This window comes from Mercenaria mercenaria, chromosome 2 (genome assembly GCF_021730395.1).
Source record: "Mercenaria mercenaria strain notata chromosome 2, MADL_Memer_1, whole genome shotgun sequence".
In the NCBI taxonomy this organism is placed as follows: domain Eukaryota; kingdom Metazoa; phylum Mollusca; class Bivalvia; order Venerida; family Veneridae; genus Mercenaria; species Mercenaria mercenaria.
This window is the reverse complement of record NC_069362.1, coordinates 75,362,645-75,378,147: the sequence shown is the minus strand read 5'-3', so window position 1 is coordinate 75,378,147 and position 15,503 is coordinate 75,362,645. Positions and strand designations below refer to the sequence as shown.

Sequence of the window (15,503 nt, the reverse complement as noted above, 5' to 3'; positions counted from 1 at the left end):
TTGTATGCCACTCCATTTATGCCTGTAATTAGGGTCATTTGAGGAAAATACTGGGAGCCATTTACTGGTCACATAATTATCATTACAACAAAGTTTTAAGTCAAATGGTAGAAAATACAGGATAATGAGGATTACAACACAGCATAATATTATAATGTGCAAAGTATGTATGAACTTTGTAGTCCTGTTTGGCGCCATATAACCTATACTGTGTTGGTTCCCTGTAAAACCCAAATAAATAAATAAGTAAAAAAGTATGTATGCACAGTGCAAAATGTAATATTTTTATAAGGGTCATTGTACAGGGGACAAAATGTTCTTCAGAGACTACTTGTCCTCCAGGACTAGTGACTTACAATGCAGGATGACCTAACAGAAAATTCTACGTTTTCTGCTCTTCAGTGTGAGTGGAGGCTCTGTGCATATCTATGATGAGAATTTTATCCCTAAAAATATACAGATAATACTGAGGGCGGAGGAAACGTACATTTCATATTATTGAGATGCTTCAGAAAAATATCTCATTTATGGACAGAACATGCATAAGAACCTCTTGAAAACACATTACTGTGAGGCCATGGGATGTATTTTCTCCAGGTATGTAATTCACCTGGGAGTGAAGTACAGTTCTGTAAGGTCAAGTCAGAGATGTCTGCAAACAATTAGAACCAATGTAGAATCTTACAGTATAAACAACAAATTCCTCTGCCAAATCATTTTACAGCTGTTTAGAAATCTCTTTTTTGTGTTCAATGTGTTTCATAGGGTTGAACAGGAAATTTGGTTCGGTATCAAACAGAAATACAGAATTATATACAATGTATTTACGCCTTTTTCTCAATTACTCCATACCCAAGATACCAGATATATAAATGATTGGAGCTGTTTTGGCCTGGTTCTGAAAATAGAAGCAATTCTGTAGATGAAATGATGGGACTCTTGGGAGGGTGCATATAATAGATTGTTTTTTTTGTTTTTGGAGGTGTGGGGGAATGGAAATGTCGAAACAATTTATCACATTCATAGAGATACACATCTTACATTGGTTGTTCATATACACATCATGTGTAGTAAAATTTGAGTGGGTGTGAATTTTTTTTTGAAAAATCTTCTCTTTTGCACTGAGATTATTTTCCAACTTAAATTTGAACAGTCTGTTTTAGATATTGTTGAGAATTGTAATGAGGAACTGCAAGCTTTCTTTATGAAGATGTAGCAGATGTTTTGTTTCAAGTTAACAGCGTTAATTAAAAGACATGCAACAGACTGCACAGCAGAAAATTCGTAAATTTCTGAGATGCTGCTGTACAGGATACTATTAGACTGAAGGCAGAACTCCATATCACTTGCTATGGATACTACAAATCTTGACTATGATACATATATGTACCTAGGTAACTGTCACCCTTATTTCTGTCATTAATCATATTATTTCGTTATTTTCAAATCTCCAATCAAAGAGACATTTTGCTGGAAGCTTCAGTGTTCAGTGTCGGTTGAATGTTGCAAACAGCAGTCATGAATATTAGATGCACAGTGGATAGACAGTATAATATTACATGATGTCGCTTTGTGAAGCCTTGTAATCCATCACATATTACCAATTATGTGTAAATGTTTACACCCCCACGGAATTGCCAATGTTATTACTCGAAATTTTCTATTCATTGCCTCTCATCCATGTATGGGTAAACATAAAATATTTTTGAGGAGAGATTTTTTGGCTATTTATCTATTACCATTTATGCTCGTTAACATACTTGAAACAATTTGTTTTTCTTGATTTTTGCTTTAAAAGAATTTAACATATTTGTAAAACGTATTAATCATGAGAAATAGATACTTGGGACAAAATGTGATACAGGACGGTGGGGCTCAGCTGGATATCATGAATATATTACATTAAATTGTAAAGTTAGTGAAGTAAATCTATATTGTAGCAAAAAGTACTTTACCTACAAAATAATCTTCTAAATATATGTATATGGGGCTGTATTAGAGACCTGCATATCCATCCATTTTTTGTGTGTTTGCTCCATATCTTCTTTACCACTGGGAAGATCTGTATGAAACTGGTCGTCAAGATGTACAGAGCACACAGCCCAGGCCACACAGTTCAAGGTCACAGTTAGATGTTTAAGGTCAAATAGCTTAACTTTTGTGTCTGCTTCATATCTCCTTAACCACTGGAAGGACTTTCATTAACCCTTAGCCTGCTGGCAGCAAGTGATTCTGCCTTTGCGACCAGTGCAGACCAAGATCAGCCTGCACATCCATGCAGTCTGATCATGGTCTGCACTGTTCGCTATTCAATCAGTAAATTTTTAGTAAACACCCCTTCAAATGATAAATGGTACTGCCCAGATTGGAAGATGGACCAGTCCATTATAGAAATATAGCAGGGTAAGGGTTGAACTAGCATCAAATGATAACCTCATCAAGAGGACATGCAGAGTTCACAAACCAGATCACTAGGTCTAAGGTCAAGGTCACACATGGTGGTCAAGGATCAGATAGCTTAAGTTTGTGTCCACTCCAAATCTTCTTAACCACTGGAACGAGTGCAATTGGCCCAGATCATTAGGTTCAAGGCCAAGGTCACTCTTGAAGACCAAAAATCATGATAACAACATTTTACTTACCCTGTATCAAAGAGGGGTATTAATCACCTTTAGTGATAACTCTAGTTTAATATTTTATTGAATGTGCTGGACATTTTTTTTTTTGGCTCGGAATTGATGAAAAATGTTGAAATTATTCTTAAGTCCTCAGTAAAAGCCATGTATGGTCAAAGACTGTTATCAGTGCTTGTGTTTACCAAACAATCCTTTAACAGATTAAACCAAGGGTTTGCAAACAAAGAGGATATTTTATTTGTTTATGTATATATATTTTTGAAATAGCTTTAATAAATTTTTTAAACATGTAAGGGACAAAACTTCAAAGGATACCCATGAAAATGACTACGAAGAGTTGTCTACCTTACTGGCGAAAAATGGACTCTTCCAGTATTGTTATTTTGAGGATGCTGTCCTTGGCCTGTAGCAATAAAGTTGTCAATATTTATTGACAGCGCTCATAATTAAGTCTCTATACCAATGAAAGGCCTAGAGATGTAATCAATCAACATTTTGAATTGACTTCATGGAGTGTTGAACACTTTGACAGTATTTAAGTTTTAACAGCAGTTGATCAAACATACTTTAAATGTTCAGCTCTCTAAATCTGGAGGTGAAACATTAGAGATATGTATTAAAAATATGGTGCCTGGAGAAACTGTTCTCACTCTTTCTTTTTTTATATATATATTTTTGACAAACTGGTTACATTACCATCCAGACACACTCCTCAATGATTCATGTTTTCCAGCTGTCAATAAGTAAGAAAAATAAATTCAAATAAACTTTGAATGTGCTGTATATAGCCCTGTCAGTATAATCTTTTTCTGCCATTTTGAAACTTGAAATGTACCCTGGCTACCGACTAGATAATCTTTTTAATTTTTTTAATTAATATTTCTCTTATATATTCTGACCAATCTTTCTTGGCTCTGATTATCTAATGTTTTGAGAAGAAAAGGGACTTAATTACACAAAATTTGAATAGCCCCAGTAGTTATCTTCTGTGAACAAAACACAGTCTCTCCCTAGTTGAACTATAGTTAAGAAATACCTCATAAACCTAGTTCAACGCCAAAATAGTTAAAACTATAGTTACAGTAGTAAAAGATCAAACTAGGCTGTATATGGCAACTGCACTACAGGGAACTTTGCCATTAATTAATATTTCACCTAGTGTCATGAAACCATGTAGGAATTTTATCCAGCATGTGAATTTATGCCCCTGAGATTTTTTTTTTCACTTAAAGGTTTGACCCTTGACTTGGTCAAAAACTAAAAGTTTGTGTTTCGTGTATTTCAAAATGTTCTTGACCTAGAAAAAAAAACAATTGAGGATTGTTATATAGCATGTAAAGTTTTGCTCCGAGTGTTCTCTTTGGGATTTCCCTCAGCTAGGCCAGAGTTATGGTCCTTCAATTTAAAAGTGCAAAAACAAATGTGCTCAAAAGTTTGTGTTGCATAATTATATCGAAAAATATTTCACCTAGAGTCATGAAACCATGTACAGTGACAGGAGTGGGTGGAGGGAGGGCACTCTAGTACTATGGACACACATCTAGTTTAATATGTTATTCTTAGTGTTCACTGACATCTATCCAGATTTCTAAAGGCACTTACTATACATGTCTTTATAATAGTTGTATGTCCCAGAGAGACAGTAACTCATTTTTACTTCAGTAGTCATTGTTCACATATTGAGTTGTCAACTGTTGTCATTAGCCCAGATCAATATAATGTCCCAGTATATCATTGTTCTTCCATTACTCTATCATTTTTGGATCCTAGGAGTCCTACCATTCAAATTCTATATTGATTACTACAGTTAGATGTATTTTGTCTAGTTTGTCAAGGACCAATACTCATCAAATAATGTCATGACTGACAACAAATTACCAAGGGAAATCTCTTTGATAAAATAGAGGAATGAATTTGGTAAGAAAATTTTGAAGACACTTTTCAGATCCAAGTCAAAAGTGGATAAGAGCAATGCAAGAGCTTCAAACAATCTGAACCAAATAGAAATATCAACATGATGATTGGCTGGAGTAGGAATGTGTCTGTCCGAGCCGTCGACTCTAAACTCTGATGTCCATCGGTTCTCAACTCTTACGAGCCGTAGGTTTTCAACTCTGTCTTGAGCAAAGAGTAAAGAATGCAAAGAATCTTGAACATATTTTGGAACTGTATATCCTGGTTGGCACTGGTTAGCCTACTTTCTGTGATATCGTGATTACCGTATTCATAGAGGACACATTTTCTTGGATGTTGTGCTTATAATGAAGAAATAAAATTTTAGTCCATCTCATTGCCATTATTTGTCCAAAGTCACGAAATTTTAGGGTAATGAAATTAAATGATTTTACAGTAAATATGTTTATTGAAACTCTGGCAGAAATTCTCTTACATTTCTCCCGAGGGATCTGAGAGGAAATAAATAGATGTAAAAAGAATTAATGCTTTCCTCTAATCAACAATTTGACCTCAGTTTTTTATGCAAATTGATGTAAATGAGTGTCTCAGATTTTCCATTTGTTTATCTACTTAAACCAAGTCATTATGTCTCCCCCAGTAGACATATTGTTTTTGCCCTGTCCGTCCGTCCGTCCGTACGTCACACTTCATTTCCGAGCAATAACTGGAGAACCATTTGACCTAGAACCTTCAAACTTTATAGGGTTGTAGGGCTGCTGGAGTAGACGACCCCTATTGTTTTTGGGGTGACTCTGTCAAAGGTCAAGGTCACAGGGGCCTGAACATTGAAAACCATTTCCGATCAATAACTAGAGAACCACTTGACCCAGAACGTTGAAACTTCATAGGATGATTGGTCATGAAGAGTAGATGACCCCTATTGATTTTGGGGTCACTCCGTCAAAGGTCAAGGTCACAGGGGCCTGAACATTGAAAACCATTTCCGATCAATAACTAGAGAACCACTTGACCCAGAACGTTGAAACTTCATAGGATGATTGGTCATGAAGAGTAGATGACCCCTAACGATTTTGGGGTCACTCCGTCAAAGGTCAAGGTCACAGGGGCCTGAACATTGAAAACCATTTCCGATCAATAACTAGAGAACCACTTGACCCAGAACGTTGAAACTTCATAGGATGATTGGTCATGAAGAGTAGATGACCCCTATTGATTTTGGGGTCACTCCGTCAAAAGTCAAGGTCACAGGGGCCTGAACATGGAAAACCATTTCTGGTCAATAACTAGAGAACCACTTGACCCAGAATGTTGAAACTTCATATGATGATTATACATGCAAAGTAGATGACCCCTATCGATTTTGGGGTCACTCTGTGAAAGGTCAAGGTCACAGGGGCCTGAACATTGAAAACCATTTCCGGTCAGTAACTTGAGAACCACTTGACCCAGAATGATGAAACTTCATAGGATGATTGGTCATGCAGAGTAGATGACCCCTAACGATTTTGGGATCACTCTGTTAAAGGTCAAGGCCACAGGGGCCTGAACATGGAAAACCATTTCCAATCAATAACTTGAGAACCTCTCGACCCAGAATGTTGAAACTTCATAGGATGATTGTTCATGCAGAGTAAATGACCCCTATTGTTTTTGGGGTCACTCCGTTAAAGGTCAAGGTCACAGGGGCCTGAACATTGATAACCAGTTCTGATCAATAACTTGAGAACCACTTGACCCAGAATGTTGAAACTTCATAGGATGATTGAACATGCAAAGTAGATGACCCCTATTGATTTTGGGGTCAGTCAATTAAAGGTCAAGGTCACAGTGGCCTGTTCATGTAAAATCATTTTTTGGAAATAACTTGAGAACCACTTGACCTACAATGTTGAAACTTAATAGGATGATTGGACATGCAGACTAGATGACCCCTATTTATTTTGAGGTCACTTGATCAAAGGTCAAGGTCACAGGAGCCTGAACAGTGACTTGAGAACCACTAGGCCAAGAGTGTTGAAATTTAGCGTGATGACTGGACATGTCAAGTAGATGATCCCTATTGCAGCCAACCATCAGTGTCTCTTTGACTTTCGCTCCTGACCCCTATTGACTTCTTGCCTATAGGACTTTGCATTTGGGGAGACATGCGCTTTTTTACAAAAGCATTTTCTAGTTCTCTTGTAACTTTCATCAGTTTCAAAAGCATTAAATGTGTGTCACTCAAAATCTTGTGTTAGGTACCATATAATATGGCACGCCATAACTGCCTTCTACTTACACTTTTTAAATGGTGATGTATATGGCACGCTAATTGTCCAGTAATTATGTGAACCCAGGTTCACAGTCGAAAAACTAGGATTAACGATCGATAAACTAGGTTTTTCAAATACTAACCTGTATTTTCGATTGAAAACTTAGGATAACGCCGTAAACGATAGTTCACGATCGCAAAGATAGGTTCACGCTTGTAAATCCAAGTTCACGGTCGTAAACATGAGCTTAAACATAGGATAACGACCAAAATTTGTAGTTCTGTTGAGAAACCTAGTTTATCAAACGTAAACGATGTTTTACAGTCGATGTGAGCCTAGGTTTATGAACGTGAACCATAGTTTACGGACATGACGTGTGTGGCAATTGTCCAAGAATTACGTTCGAAAAACTAGGATTAACGATCGATAAACTAAGTTTTTCGAACATAAAGGCATGTTAACCTATTCTTTCGAGCGAAAACATAGGATAATGTCGTAAACCATAGTTCACGCCCGTAAACGTAGGTTCATGTTTGTAAACCCAAGTTTATGGTCGTAAACATAGGTTCACGTTAGTAAACTATGGTTCACGTTCGTGAACTTAGGATAACAACCGAAATTCATAGTTTAATCGAGAAACCTAGTTTATCGGACATAAACCTGGGATCAGGAGCGTAAATATGATTTACGCCCGTGATCTTATGTTTTCACTTAAAAATTTAGGTTAATATTTGAAAAACCTGGTTTTACGTTTGAAAAACCAAGTTTATTGATCCTTAATCCTAGTTTTTCGACCCTGGACCTAGGTTCATGTAATTATTGGACAATTGGCATGCCATACATGTAGATGAAGTCATGTCAGTTTGTGATGTGTGTTTCACATTTCGTGATGTGCATTTACAATGACCTTCGTGCAATAGATAAGTCAGTTGATGGTGCGCATTTCATTTTTCAAGATGTGTATTTCACATTTCGTGCAGTAGATCTTGATATGCATTTCACATTTCGTGATGTCCATTTCACATTTTGTGCAGTAGATAAGACAATTAGTGATGTGCATTTCACATTTCATGATGTGCATTTCACATTCTGTGCAGGAGATAAGTCAGTTCGTGATGTGCATTTCACATTTGGTGATGTACATTGCACATTTCACACAGTGCATGCTTGGGGTGCATTTGTCACTAAAAGTGACAGCTCTTGTTTCATTTATTCTTTCACCGCCTCGGTAGCCTAGTGGTAGAGTGTCCGCTTTGAGTGTGGGAGGTCGTGGGTTCGATCCCCAGCTGCGTCATACCAAAGACGTAAAAAATGGTACTAGCAGCTTCCTCGCTTGGCGCTCAGCATTAAGGGGATAGTGCTAGGACTGGTCAGCCCGGTGTCAGTATAATGTGACTGGGTGGGATATCATGCCACGTGTCTACGGCGTGATATTCCAGTGAGGCGTCACTATAAAGTTGGGCATTGTGCTCACTGCTACAAGTAGACACCGTCGTTTATATGACTGAAAAATTGTTGAAAAAAAGGACGTTAAACCCGAACACACACACACACACACATTTATTCTTTCAGACATAGAAAATTACAGGCTCCCCCAGGTCGATGTGAAATCAATTAAAACTTGGTGATATATAATGTGATGGCTTTAATGACTAGTTTAATGACAAGTGCACTCCACTAATGAGAGAGGAGACAATTGATTGTAGGAGAGATGTGAACATAAATCTGTGTATACCAGTAATTATTGCCCCATTTGGTATTACTTATGATAAATGATGACACTTTCTCTTTCTATGTCTTACTGTAATGATCAGTAGCAGAAAAGCATTTTTCTCCAAAACCATCCAAAATTACAGTCAGATAAAATAGAATTAAAGCAGAATGGAAAATAAGCAGCCTTACATTTATTGTTCACATGATTAAATGAGCCGCGCCATGAGAAAACCAACATAGTGGCTTTGCGACCAGCATGGATCCAGACCAGCCTGCGCATTTGCGCAGTCTGGTCAGGATCCATGCTGTTCGCTAACAGTTTCTCCAATTCCAATAGGCTTTAAAAGCGAACAGCATGGAGCCTGACCAGACTGCGCAGATGCGCAGGCTGGTCTGGATCCATGCTGGTCGCACACCCACTATGTTGGTTTTCTCATGGCACAGCTCAAATTAATAAATTGATCATCAGAGGAACCACTTTGTCTGCCACCAGAGAAAAACAAAATTTTAAGTTAATTGAATTCTGCAGTCATTGCAGTTGTAGCTGAATTTTATTCAGATGCTCGGTGATTTAGTATGATCCAAGATACATAAAAGGCTTACCATCTTATGATTATAACTGTAAAAGGGTAGAAGAGAAATATTCAAAACATTATCCTTGCCGGCAAGATGCAGACATCGCTTTAAGCAAAATGACTTCACTTTTAATCATATTTAAGATCTGGAGAACTCAAAAGAAATAGACACGTTGGGATTTTATAAATCTGACAATGTTCTGACAGCGATTTGTCAATTTTTCCTCTGAGTTTTCTGAAGACACTGTAGTGACGATTGTTTATGAGTTACTGTAATATTCTCAGTTTGAAACTATTCCAATAATTCTAAAGCAATTTATAATCATTGATCATGTTTTTCTGTGTCACAGATTTAGAAAAAAGCTGGTAAAAACTTTTTGTATCGGGTAATGTTAGTGGATGTTCGTTTTGCGATGAAGTTAGCACACAATCGGCAACAGTTGTTTGCCAGTTTCGGATCAATTTATCTCAGCAGCTTTATTACATGGTGACACTTGGTTAAATAGGATAAATTGGATAAATTGGAATCTTTATGTGCTGAATACAAAGTGTCCTATAATTTCTTAATTGTAATGAAATGGTGTTAGATTACATGGAATAGGACTTTATTTGAGAGAAATTACTTTGGACTATGTCTTTAAGAAACATTTCTTCTTGGAATATTTAGTAATAAAAATGTATAGAAATAATTACAGAACAAAAATAATTATATTTTGACACAAGTTTGGACTTTGTAAAGAAACAAGGACAATATTATTTTTCACTTGCAAGTTACTTTGAAATAATCTATATTCAATGGTGTAGGATCTAGTTTTTACAATTATTAAAAAAAAAAATTGTATGATAAAGATAAGACATTGATAATATACATTAAGATTTTCAGTACAACCATTAATGAGTACATGTTATGATAATATTATGTAATATATGGTAATGTTAAAAATATTGACGTATACAGTAACTGAAGTACTTTAAAGCTCCTTAATTCCTAAAAAAATATGCAGATAGGTATTAATGAAGTGTATGGTTTATGCATAACATTTGTGTTATTTTTTTCTCTTTTTTTCTTGAGAAAACATGCAGAACTTCAGAAATAAAATAGTTCAGAAAACTGTTTAAAGGTAACAGTAGTACATAATTGATGAGCTTACAAGCTTGCTGCCTTTATGATATGAAAGTTTCACTGAAATTGATAGCAAAGTCTTGTTCTGCTGTTGATCTGTTTGAAGTTCACACATTTTAACTGGATAGAAAGTAAGAATGGCAGCAATTATAACATCAACATCAACACAGTTTACTCTGGATCAACAACATTGGTGGCCAGAACATGATTGTAGTCACGGAGATAAGCATGGTTTCCAAAAAAGTGGTAGTAGCGAAAAATATGGCGATAAAAGCAAACATAAATATGGAAAGGATAAACATCTTGAGGTAATTTGTTGTGAACATTGCAACAATTCATTTTGTATAATTTGCACTGAAGACAAATTTTCTACTTGATCCTCATATAGTGTTATCAGAATGTGAATTTGTGAATCTAGATCAAGTTCAAATATGGGTCAAAAAGATCAAAAAGACCTGCGAAAATTGAGAAAAACTTGTATCTGACCCGCTGTTGTAAATTTAGCAGCTAGTCTTATTGAAGTTGATTTATTATTTGATTCTACTGATGAGAAACTTTGGCCTCTGCTGCTAGAGATGTCATTCACCAGTTACCCTCATAAATTGCTTGGGGCTGGAGTGTGTATCATTTTGTATCATTTTATCTGGGTATGTTGTCATCATGTACCATCGTAAACATGTCTGATTTGTTAGAGTTAGAGGTGGCTCCATATTTGGGATGGTACCATCAGTCAACGGTTATCCTCATAAATATTAGGGGTAATCTTTGTCTTTCATCACTATGATACACTCCAAATATGGGAGGGTACATGCTTTTGTATATAAGCCTAGGTCAGAACTAGGGAGGGGAATTCTTTACTTTTGGCTCGGACTTTAAAAATGACAGATCATAGAAACAAGAAATGAAATATTTACAGTTATAATTATAAGTGACTTTAGACCAGAGGAATGAGAGAAATTATAATTTTGATGACTTATTTCCATCACTAGACAAAATCTCATAATAAACTAATGTTGAAAATTGGAATTAAAGTGTATTTTATCAATGGAGTATAAACCTCCTCACCCGAACCTACGTTTTTCAACACCGCACAAAAATGCCCTGTGCGTAGACTAGACCTGCGGAAATCTCGAGTTTGAAAGTTCTGCCCCTTGTCAATCAAAATCCTGGTAATTTTCAATATTGTTCGCCGCCACAAACGGAAGTATGGCAGTAGGCGGAGCATCGTATATTAATTAGCTGCTGTCAGATGTCAATCACGCCACGTGCCAACACTGGCAGTTTGTATTTAAGACAATAATGTCCGTCATTATCAAAGGTGTTGATTGATCAATGTGTAAATCTTTTCGAAAGCAATACAGACTGTACCAAACATATTACAGATCGAGTTATGAATGAAAGGTGAGAGTATGTATAAGGCACAAAACAACACTAAATCAGGCCGCTAATTGATCGATCTTTGATAACCTTTGTTTACTCGCCGAAAAAACCCAGCGAAAAACTAGTATTGTTTAAGAATAACATACTTACTTAAACTATTTGTTGAAATTATCACCCGACGCAATACGATGAATTTGTGCCTTTAATCCCTTTTGACAGCCGCTGATTGTAATTTTTTAATCGACAAATTGGCACAAAGTATATGAATAATAGTAGAAAACAAATGGTAATGTTAACTCTAAAAGCCACATCTTGTACCTGGTCTTCATATAACTTTGTCAGAATGTTTCTGTCTGTGAAATCTAGGTGAAGTTCGAAACTAAAACACTAGATTTTTTAGTCATTTCTTATAAAAACTTTGTTAACATCTCTACCTAATCTTCATGAGAGAAATCTAGGATAAATTAAAAACTATTTCATAGGTCAAATCATTGAAAAAGCTGGTTAATGATCTACCTGATTTACATAAAATAGTTTTAATGAAATCTAGACGAGATTACATACAAGGTTGAGAACTGGTCAGGTGAGCGATATAGGGCCTTCAGGATCCTCTAGTCAGTAAGAAGAGCTTGAACCTCGCATGACAAACCCTTAAGTCTTCTGCAACAAGAGCTTATGTCTCAAGTGCCAGATCCTTTAATCTTCAGCAAGCAGAGATAGTGCTTCATGTACCAGACCCGTTGATCGATCTACTATAAGAGCCTGTGCCTCGTGTGACATACCTATTTGAGCATCCTATTTGTGCCAGACACTAGTCTTATATTCAGTTAAAAATGTTGGCACCTTATGAGTGCCAGGCCATTTTAGTCACTGCAGTGATATCAAATATCATATAAAACTAACATAAAGTAACTTATAAAGTGCTGTCTTAGTCAGCATGCAAGTGATGCATATCATATCCAATTAGTATTGGCTGTCTTGGATCAATACCTCTCCTTTGAGTAACAGAGCAACAACTTTATTTGCAGCAGCTGTTAAATCGCCTTTACTGGCACAAGTCAATTTGTCTCATGTTGGTATGAAATGCAGAACATCCTTAGCCTTTAGCCTGCTAAATTTCTATAATGGACTGGTCCATTATTCAATTTGAGCAGTACCATTTATCATTTGAAGGGGTGTTTACTGAAAATTTACTGACTGAATAGCAAACAGTGCAGACCATGATCAGACTGCATGGATGTGCAGGCTGATCTTGGTCTGCACTGGTCGCAAAGGCAGAATAACTTGCCGCCAGCAGGCTAAAGGTTAAATGATGTGCAAGACACTGGTAATTTAAGGGTCAAATTCATTTTATATTAGATCTGATGTAAATAAGGATATTCAAGTAAATGTCTCCTCATTTGGGTATGAAATACAACAGTTTGTTTAAAATGTGTAAAGGTCTTTAGGAAAACCAGTGTATTATATACAGTATTGCAAACATTTAAGACATGACTATAATATTTTATGTACTAATCAAGGTATTCTTTAGGGCCAGGAGGTGGGTATTACCCCCTGTTGTAGTGGTTCGATGCTCAGGCTACTTTTCTTTTACCAAATAAAGTTCAAAATGGGAGAACCTCCATTGCATCTTCTACATTCTAATCATATAACTAATGAAACACCTGATTTATGACAGTTATTTGAACAGGTTAACTCTTGTCTTACTTTGTATCACAACAAATTTTCCTTGACACTGTTTAAAAAATGGACATGAATCACATGATATATGATGACAAGATGTTTTTTGCGAGTGTTGCATTTACCTCTTTTTAAAATCTTATGTACTTGTATCATCCTTTGAAAAACATGATATACCAATACAATAATATGAAAAAGTGTCCACCTGGCAGTAACTGCATAAGCATCAAGAAGCAGTTAACTTCTTTCTGTGCTAAATGGATGATATGTGACATCCTATGTTCACTACTAGCATGATATATGACATCCTATGTTCACTACTTTCTGTGCTAAATGGATGATATGTGACATCCTATGTTCACTACTTTCTGTGCTAAATGGATGATATGTGACATCCTATGTTCACTACTTTCTGTGCTAAATGGATGATATGTGACATCCTATGTTAACTTCTTTCTGTGCTAAATGGATGATATGTGACATCCTATGTTCACTACTTTTTGTGCTAAATGGATGATATGTGACATCCTATGTTCACTATTTTCTGTGCAAAATGGATGATATGTGACATCCTATGTTAACTTCTTTCTGTGCTAAATGGATGATATGTGACATCCTATGTTCACTACTTTCTGTGCTAAATGGATGATAAGTGACATCCTATGTTCACTACTTTCTGTACTAAATGGATGATATGTGACATCCTATGTTAACTTCTTTCTGTGGTTTAATAATTGGCAATGATGATTGTGACATCTTCTATATGTATATACATAGTACTATTTTGTGCTAAATGGATGATATGTGACATCCTATGTTCACTATTTTCTGTGCTAAATGGATGATAAGTGACATCCTATGTTCACTACTTTCTGTACTAAATGGATGATATGTGACATCCTATGTTAACTTCTTTCTGTGTTAAATGGATGATATGTGACATCCTATGTTCACTACTTTCTGTGCTAAATGGATGATATGTGACATCCTATGTGCACTACTTTCTGTGCTAAATGGATATGTGACATCCTATGTAATAACTACTGTGACATCCTATGTTAACTACTTTTTATACTAAGTGGAGGATATGTGACATCCTATGTTAACTACTTTTTGTACTAAATGGATGATATGTGACATCCTATGTTAACTACTTTCTGTGCTAAATGGATGATATATGACATCCTATGTTAACTTCTTTCTGTGCAAAATGGATGATATGTGACATCCTATGTTCCCTACTGTCTGTGCTAAAATGGATATGTGACATCCTATGTTAACTACTTTCTGTGCTAAATTGATGATATGTGACATCTTATGTTAACTATTTTTTGTGCTAAATGGATGATGTGACATCCTATATTAACCACTTTCTGTGCTAAATGGATGATATGTGACATTCACTGTCTGCTGAGGTGACAATATGTGACATCCAAGAGCTTCTAAGTTGAAACAGTTTCAGTTTACACCATTAATGTTCCGCAGATGATTTGAAAAAAGGACAAATCTGATTTGAAAATTATCGAGCTAACAAAGGTAAATAGGCAGTGAAAAAAAAGCATTTTCAAAAGCGAACTTCGACAAGTTTTGTTAATGTGAATCAATGAGACAGATTATTGTTGCATGTTGCATTTCATCAAACAACAACAGCACAATCATGTTTGAGTCACAGTTTTGTATAAATTCATTCATGCACTGTAGGGCTGTCATCGATAGAAACGATATCGATGTATCAACGATATTTTTTTGTCGATTGATTATCGATTCCCATTTTCAAAAATCGATATTTTACAGAGAGAACAAAACTATCCAGATAAACACTCAGACCCTCAAAAAACAATTAAGTTAACAAAGTTGTAAATTTAGATAAATGTAAAAGAGAAGTGAAGGCAAAATAAAAATGAAAGATTTTATTAATTTTTATTTCTTTCTTTTATTTCATAGATAGATCTACAAATACAACACAATCAAACAGTAATATGAAAAGTAGGCAATAAAAACTAAAATTATCGAGTAACAAAGGTAAATATGCATGTGAAAAAAAGCTTGTTAGAATTTAACTTTTAATTAATCAATAATCGATTATTGTATGATGTTGCATTTCTGCATATCATGTTGGTCACGTTATGCTAAAATTCATTCATTGCACTGAGTCTGAGTATTACTGTTGCTGAGCAACAAGACAATAAAAGTTGCAGAGCAAGATGTCATTCTTAATTTCATGTTG

At 35.7% G+C, this 15,503-nt stretch overlaps 1 protein-coding gene across 47 annotated transcripts in view; it reads left to right on the top strand.

Moving 5' to 3' along the window:
* Positions 1-15,503, top strand: part of LOC123564339 (titin homolog) — a 244,984-nt gene that overhangs the window by 9,569 nt on the left and 219,912 nt on the right. For 11 of the 47 annotated variants that reach the window (XM_053537010.1, XM_053537011.1, XM_053536972.1 and 8 more), the window contains exon 1: positions 10,133-10,524. The exons of 1 other annotated variant lie outside the window; for it this stretch is intronic. In XM_053537010.1, the coding sequence (XP_053392985.1) occupies positions 10,354-10,524 (171 nt within the window). In that variant the 5' untranslated portion in view covers positions 10,133-10,353. Of the gene's footprint in view, positions 1-10,125; positions 10,525-15,503 lie in introns of those variants that run through there. 35 more of the 47 variants (XM_053537009.1, XM_053536975.1, XM_053536970.1 and 32 more) reach the window with 16 other exon arrangements.